The sequence below is a fragment of the Grammomys surdaster genome, unplaced genomic scaffold, assembly GCF_004785775.1.
Source record: "Grammomys surdaster isolate TR1022 unplaced genomic scaffold, NIH_TR_1.0 125688, whole genome shotgun sequence".
Taxonomy (NCBI): domain Eukaryota; kingdom Metazoa; phylum Chordata; class Mammalia; order Rodentia; family Muridae; genus Grammomys; species Grammomys surdaster.
The window spans coordinates 1,240,753-1,248,677 of NW_021620524.1; the positions used below are offsets into that span (position 1 = coordinate 1,240,753).

The 7,925-nt window shown below is 46.9% G+C and overlaps 1 protein-coding gene across 2 annotated transcripts; it reads left to right on the plus strand.

Annotated features, from left to right (window-relative positions):
• The first annotated feature begins 2,782 nt into the window (after positions 1 to 2,782).
• Myadml2 (myeloid associated differentiation marker like 2) lies at positions 2,783 to 5,088 on the plus strand. Of its 2 annotated transcripts, XM_028787983.1 has the most exons (2): positions 3,106 to 3,474; positions 4,675 to 4,713. In XM_028787983.1, the coding sequence occupies exons 1-2, from the start codon at positions 3,106 to 3,108 to the stop codon at positions 4,711 to 4,713; spliced, it is 408 nt and encodes a 135-aa protein (XP_028643816.1). The 2 variants fall into 2 exon arrangements, with proteins under 2 accessions (XP_028643815.1, XP_028643816.1); XM_028787982.1 differs by having other exon boundaries at positions 2,783 to 5,088.
• Positions 5,089 to 7,925: the final 2,837 nt, after the last annotated feature.

Below are 7,925 nucleotides of genomic sequence, written 5' to 3' on the forward strand. Positions count from 1 at the left end.
GTAATTTTTAAAATAACAAATACATAAATAAACAGGCCTGAAGACCTAGGCGAACACTGCATCTCAGTAACACATGTTATGTTTAGAGAATCTCACAAGTATCGTGGATCTGATAACCAGTATGTCTCCATTTTCAGAGCACACTGCCCATGAATCTTGGGAACACTCATAAGAGGACACATAAATAGAATATACTCTACATCTTTATGGTCGACTTCCATATGAGCCAGATATGCAGTCACAAATGATGTTCCCTCCTTGGTCTTTCTGCTAGAAGCTTTTAGTTTAGACTCAAGTCCTGCGGCCCACACTGAAGTACAGTCTGTCAAGGCCTTGGCTTGGACTCTTGAGACACCAGTGTCACTGTAACAGGGCCCCAGACCTTACCACAACAGACTCCATAATGGGTATACCATTCAGGCTATAAATCTCAGCATCACCTGCCAAAACTAAAACAGAGAGGCCTGATCCATCAAAGCCCATAATCCTGAGAAAGTCTCTAAATATACTAACCTTGCTTTTTGGCTTCTGTAGCTCCATTTCTGGCTAACTGTTCTTTTTAACTGAAGTTTGTCAACACAGGACATGGTTTTTGTGCTTAAAAGCTCACCCTGAGAAAGGCTTGGGACTACACTGGGATCTCCAACACCCAGTGTAGTTGCCAATAAAGCTAATAAAGCTAATAAAGACTTTCTATCGGCTTAAACCCATGTTTGAGAAGTCTTCTCTAGTGGATTTCTCACTACAGTCACAAAGTACAAAACAATGGGGTGGCCCACTCCAGGATAAAACACGGTGAGCCAGGAAAGTCATGTGCAATCTCTAATTCCTGATCAGATGTGAACAAACAGGCTTAGAAAGGTACAATCTTATGAATCAGTGGGGGAACTTGAACACAGTATATTTCAAGTGATTGTCCTAAACTCCTTTTATATTTTATGTGTATGGATGTTTTGCCTACAGTTATGTCTTGGCTCCATATGCATGCCTGTTACCAGGAAATGGTGTTGCATCCCCTAAGACTGGAGTTACAGAAAGTTGTGAACAGTCATGTGGGTGCTGGGAATCAAATCCCAGACTTCTTGGAGAGCAGGCAATGTTTTTAACTGTTGAGAGATCTTCCTAACTCTCTGTCCAGAAATTTTGAGTGGATTCTTTAGGGGAATAACTATGTGCTCAGGAGATGCCTGTGGACATATTGGCAGAATTAATTAATTATAAGAACAAATCACAAAGTATTAACAATTCTTCTGCTGACACTCAGGCTCAGTGGGAAAGCATTTGTCTGGTATCACTGAGGCTCTGTATTCTGTCTACAGCCGCATAAACAAATTCAGTCTTGGTTCTAGGTGATAGGCATACAGACACTGTTGGATTTTATTTTTAATGTCCTGTAGATTTAATATTTTCCTTTTGTCAGTTGAAGAGTATGAAGATCTCTCAGCACGTCGTAAACATGAGTGACTCTAGGTAAAAATATCTTTGTATTTTTCTTCTCTTTTCTTTTATTGACTGGACTTGAGCAGGCACCAGTTTTGTAGTTGTAAATTTTTTTTTTCACAAAGAAAAAACTTAAAAAGAGGGGGCTGGAGAGATGACTCAGTAGTTAAAAGGAGGAGGAAAAAGAAGAGGGAGAAGGAGAAGGAGGAGGAGGAAGAGGAAGACGAGGAGGAGGAGGAGGAAGAGAAGAGGAAGAAGAAGAAGAAGAAGAAGAAGAAGAAGAAGAAGAAGAAGAAGAAGAAGAAGAAGAAGAAGCAGCTGTTCAACGTCCTTCTGAGATGGCTCAGTGGTTAAGAGCAGTTGCTGCTTTTGCAGAGACCCTCTGGATCCCATTCCAGCACCCAGATGGTGGGTAGTTCACAACCATCCATAACTCCAGTTCCAGAGAATCCAATACCTTCTCACTTCCACGCACATGGTGCACACACATACATGTAACACTTATATACATAAAATAAGTAGATATTAGAAAAGAAAGTTCAGGGGTTGAGAGATGGCTCAATGGTTAAGGACACTTGCTCTTCTTGCAGAGGTTTTAGTTTGAAGGACCCACATGGTGCTTACAACTGTCTCTGGGCTCACAAAAGATGCACACACAAAACTCAGTCACATACAATAAAATAAAAAATCTGACTTTATTTTAATTTAATTAAAAAAAATTTTTTTTTGGAAGCAGGGTTTCTCTGTGTAGCCCTGGTTGTCCTGGAACTGTAGACCAGGCTGATCTTGAACTCATGAGATCCAACTCCCTCTGCCTCCCAAGTGCTGGGATTAGAGGCTTGTGCCACCACCATCCAGTTTAAAATAATTTTTTTTTTAGTAAAAAAAAAAAGTTCAAGGTCATCCTCAAGTATTTGGTAAGTTTGAGGTTAGCTTGGGCTGTGTGAGACCCTGTCTCCAAATTAATTAATTAACTAACTAACTAATTAATTAATTAATTAAAGAGAAATCAACAAAGGCAGAGTTGAGACGGTATTTCTTCTTTGAGGCCCCCTCCTACTCTTGGAAATTCTTTTTCAATTTTTTTTTTCTTAATAAACCTATTTTTGTTCTGCTAAAAGAAAGGAAGACTTGAGCCAGAGCAGATGACACATGTCTATAAAACAACAACAACAAAGTCTCATTTGCTTTTTACCTCCCTGTACCCTTCCCCTAGCAAACTAGACCCAGAGGTTGCTCAAAGCCTCAGCTGCGATCCCCAGAGGGCAAGCCCCTGCTCTCTGTTCAAGCCCCTCCCCCACACTGTACTGACCGGACTGACAGATGCAGGTGCGTCAGAGGCAGGAGGTGGGCGTCTAGCATCCAGTGGCGAACTAGTAGTCCGGACAGGGGCTCTTTGTGGGATGCAGGAGTCAGATGTCCCTCAGAATGGGAACTAGCATGCAGGCTGCTATTCCCGGGCTCTGATCAGTCTGTTTATTTATAGCGCTGGGGGGAGGGCTCCCAACACAGGCAGCAGAGAGGCTGTTCTGCTGCAATGTCACTGCTAACACTGCCATTGCAGACTGCCAGCACCTGCTGTTGCCGCGGAAGACAGAGGTCTCTCAGCTGGGCAGACCCCCAGGGTAGCTGGGCACAGGGTGAGGCTGGGAGGGAGAGAGCCTGATGGGCAGTACCATGGAGCCCCCAGGGGGTGCATACCTGCACTTAGGCGCTGTGACCTCGCCGGTGGGTACAGCCCGAATGCTGCAGTTGGCCTTTGGCTGTACCACTTTCAGTTTGGTTGCTCACCGAGGTGGTTTTGGGGGTGTCCAGGGCACTTTCTGCATGGCTGCTTGGGGCTTCTGTTTTGCCTTCTCAGTCCTGGTGGTAGCCTGTGAGTTCACAAGGCTCCACAGCTGCCTGCGCCTTTCCTGGGGCAATTTCACAGCAGCCTTTGCCATGTTGGCGACCCTCCTGTGTGCCACGGCCGCTGTCATCTACCCTCTGTACTTCACCCGTCTGGAGTGCCCACCTGAGCCTGCCGGATGCACGGTCCGAAACTTCCGCCTGGCAGCCAGCGTCTTCGCAGGACTCCTCTTCCTGGCCTATGCTGCTGAAGTGACCCTGACTCGGGCACGGCCAGGTCAGGTAGCCAGCTATATGGCTACAGTGTCTGGGCTCCTTAAGATCGTCCAGGCCTTTGTGGCCTGTATCATCTTTGGAGCACTTGTCCATGAGAGTCGCTACGGACGCTACGTGGCCACACAGTGGTGTGTGGCGGTCTACAGCCTGTGCTTCATGGCTACAGTGGCTGTGGTGGTCCTAAGTGTGATGGGACACACAGGGGGCCTGGGGTGCCCGTTTGACCGCCTAGTGGTAGTGTATACCTTCCTGGCTGTGCTCCTATACCTTAGTGCTGCAGTCATCTGGCCAGTCTTCTGTTTCGACCCCAAGTATGGGGAGCCAGGGCGACCCTCAGACTGCCTCCGCGGCAGCTGCCCCTGGGACAGCCAGTTGGTGGTAGCTATTTTCACCTATGTCAACCTACTCCTTTACATCGTTGACCTCGCTTATTCCCAGAGGATCCGCTTCGTGCCCACCTTGTAGCCTGGCCAGTGATGGCCCACCCATCTCCTCTCTCTGGCTGAGAGCACCTACAGCTGACCAAGGTGAACTAAGACATAGGGAAGGAAGAGGGAGGTTGGGGGCTCAGAGGATTCTGCTTTTGGACATCTAACACACTAACGGAGGCAAAGAGGAAGGACTGAGGGGCAGGAGGCCCTGAACAAGGAAGACAGTGACTCTCAGTCCTCTGGTCTCCCTGTTTCTCAGTTTCCTGGCCATCGTTGGACTTGGTAGCTAGTCGCCGTACCAAATGGGGACATTTTGGAGCGGATACTGTTGTAATTCATCGCGCAGATGGGAAAATTAAAGCTAAATGAACTTCAGAGGTGGGCCAGTGTCAGTGTCTTCAGGTAGCATTTAGCTGGGGTAATATAAGTTGGAAATCGGGCAACTTCCTGAGGTTGAAATGGGTGAAAAACAAGCCAAGAATACCAGGGCCAGGCTATTAGGAGGAGTGTTGGAGCTGGAGCATCCTCTTTGACAGAACCCACAGAAGAGTCTCTTTGGGGATGGTTGTGATCGTTTGTAGAGAAAGCTGGCAACTATCATGGCTCTCACCCATGTCTAAGCATATCCCAATGGCCACAGCCATTTGAAACAGAGACAAGACTGTGTTGTGGTTTCCAGGTAGCCCAATGTCAAAGGTCAGCACCAGAATCACTATAGAAAGAAGATGATCTCATGACAGCAATGGAGTATCTGTCCAGACACCTAACACAGACCACAACCAAAAAGCTTCTGCGGTGTCTACCATGGGTTCTGGCAGGCTGGCTTAGTTGGCAGCATTGACTCACAGTAAAGAGCCATCTTGGAGCATCCACTGGTTCATGGAGCCTGGTTACTGGGACTCCATTCAAACATCTAGTTAGCCAGCTGTTTTGAACACCAGGACTTGCTAGCCCCCAGTATTCTTCAGTCTCAAGCCAGCTTCTCCTATGCAAGAGCCCAGACTGGACTAGTCCTGGGATGGAGCCTTCAACCCATCAACTGACTATCCCTCAGGTCCTCCAGCAGAAAAATAAAAGTGGATGATTGTTTTCACCTGGCCTGCTACCTTTCCTGGCTACCCACATGAGGCTCACTGGAGTCATTTCTGTTCAGGGTTAGGATAAATTGCACCACTGAAGCTACCTTCTCACTACACGCTCTGAGAGAAGGCCTAAACCAAGCCATTGTGAGGGAGGGAGGATTTGTCCTTTGGGGCACTTTGAGTCCTAGAATACAGCCAAGGCTGGGCTTTGTCTGAGCCTTCTGACAAAGGGACAGGTTAGGGAGACTCAGAAGGCCAAATGCAAAGAAAGAGGGTCAATGTTGACTCATTCTCTTCTTTCTTCCAGGCACTCAAAGCTCTATACTGTGGTCTTCAGGGCCCAGACCACAGGCGGGGGGGGGGGGGGGGGGCTGCGGCACGGTCTGGGCAGTAGAATCGAGAACATTTAGACTTTAGGCTCTGAGCCTGGCCTTGTGTGGCCCTTGCTGGCCAGCTGGGAGAGGGTACACTGGATCAGGCAACAAACTGAGTTAGGGCCAGTGTCTTTTAATGGGATGGGCAGATATAGGCATCGTCTGGGTCTGCAGGTTTCCTGAGTGATTAAAGTGTTATGCATCGGAAGACCAGGATGTCAGGGATTATGTCAGCCATGTTCATCCTGCCTAGAGAGAGAGCCTGCTGCTTATTTAACATGTATGATATAGGTGTGATGGGGACACTGGAGTGCATGTGTGCAGGTCAGAAGACCACGCTGTACACTTAGTCTATGTATTCTGCCTTACATGGGTTTGGGAGAACCAACTCAATAAGGTTGTTAGGCTTTTGAAGCAAGCTATCTTCCCCACGAAGCCATGGCACCTGCCTTCTGTTTTCCCTTTTTCTTTTATTCTGCCTTGAGACAGGATTTCACAGCATAGTCCAAGCTAGCCCCTCCCACTGGACATCCTCTAGCTTTGATTTCCCTAGAAGTGGGATTACAGGTGTGTGATACCTCACCAAGTTTTGACTGTTTTTTTTTTAAAGATTTATTTATTTTAGGGGGCTGGAGAGATGGCTCAGTGGTTGGGAGCACTGACTGCTCTTCCAGAGGTCCTGAGTTCAAATCCCAGCAACCACATGGTGGCTCACAACCATCTGTAATGAGATTTGATGCCCTCTTCTGGTGTGTCTGAAGACAGCTACAGTGTGCTCATAAATAAAATAAATAATAAAAAAAAGATTTATTTATTTTAGCTGGGCAGTGGTGGCTCATGCCTTTAATCTCAGCACTTGGGAGGCAGAGGCAGGCAGATTTCTGAGTTCGAGGCCAGCCTGGTCTATAGAGTGAGTTCCAGGACAGCCAGGGCTACACAGAGAAATCCTGTCTTGAAAAACAAAAAAACAAAAAAAACAAACCAAAGCAAAAGATTTATTTATTTTATGTATCTGAGTACACTGTCACTGTTTTCAGATACACCAGAAGAGGGCATCAGATCTCATTATAGATGGTTGTGAGCCACCATATGGTTGCTGGGAATTGAACTCAGGACCTCTGGAAGAGCAGGCTGTGCTTTTAACCTCTGAGCCATTCCTCCAGCCCCCTTTTATTCTTTTACTAGCCAAAATTCTGAAATATATCATGCTAAGTCCTCAATGTTCTCACTGTTCAGTGGCTTTCTGTCCCCAGCATCACATCCAACCTAAATTTCAGAGGTCCTAGAGAAGGCAGAGGAGGAGAGGGCTAAGACTCAAGAGGAAAATGGAAGAAGGTTTCTGGAGCTCCCTAGATGACAGAACTGTCTTTCTTTGGTTTTAAGAATGTTGCTTATTATCACTTGGAGAAAGGCATATATATTTTTTTAAAAAATCAGTTTATGTGTATAACTGTTTTGCTTGCTTGTATGTATGCTCACCTGGTGACTGAGGAGCTCAGAGGAAGTGTCAGATCCCTAGAAAGGAATTCTGGATAATGTTAGCTGCCATATGGGTACTGGGAACAGAATCCAGGTCCTCTGCAAGAGTAACATGCTCTTTTTGTTTGTTTGTTTGTTTTTTGTTTTTTGAGACAGGGTTTCTCTTTATAGCCCGGGCTATCCTGGAACTCACTGTGTGGACCAGGCTGGCCTCAAACTCAGAAATTCGCCTGCCTCTGCCTCCCAAGTGCTGGAATTAAAGGCGTGCACCACCACTGCCCTGCGAGTAACATGCTCTTAAGCACTGAGAATTCTCTCTAATACTGGAAAGTATATGAAGTCCCACGGAGCAGTCTCCTAGTTTGAGTGGTGGTCATTATTACCGAGAAAGAGGGATGGAAATTCCTTTTCCGAATCTTGCAGGCTGGAAACTTCCTAGTGATTTTAAAATTACTTTTCTAAAGCAACCTGTCTTTATCTAAGGAGACAAAACGTGGGGAAAGCAAGCCACCTCTAAGGGAGTCGGGGAGTGAGGTGAGGTGGGAGGGTGAGGGAATGGGCACTGGAATCAAGTGTAATTTAGCAGAGTCTAGGGGAACTGAGACTGCTGCTCTACAGATCCAAGACCAGCAGATGTGCCTTGAACACCTCTAGAGGTTGCAGATATTCAGAGCACAATATCCCCAAAACCCGTGGTTGGAGAGCTGGGTACAGTAGGATGGAGGCGGTCTGGGAAGTAACAAGCCCGTGGCTGCAGAAGGTGCCTAGCTTTCAAAGAAACACTTGCAATAAAACAACAAATAACGGATGGGACTGGTGGCTTTTGTGGGTACTAATCTGTATTCGCAACTACTGCTCACTTCGGGGGGGCGGAGGGGGGGAGCAAGGAGGAGCGTCTGTCTCCAGCCCTGTGTATGACGCAATGCACAAGGCTCCAGTTGCAGCTCTGGATTGGCTAGCTCTCAAAGGCCGCACAGCTCATTGGCTGAGGTAGA

What these genes read in the sequence shown, in the direction of transcription:
- Myadml2 (XM_028787982.1), top strand. Translation starts at nt 3,106, where the DNA reads ATGGGCAGTACCATGGAGCCCCCAGGGGGTGCATACCTGCACTTAGGC.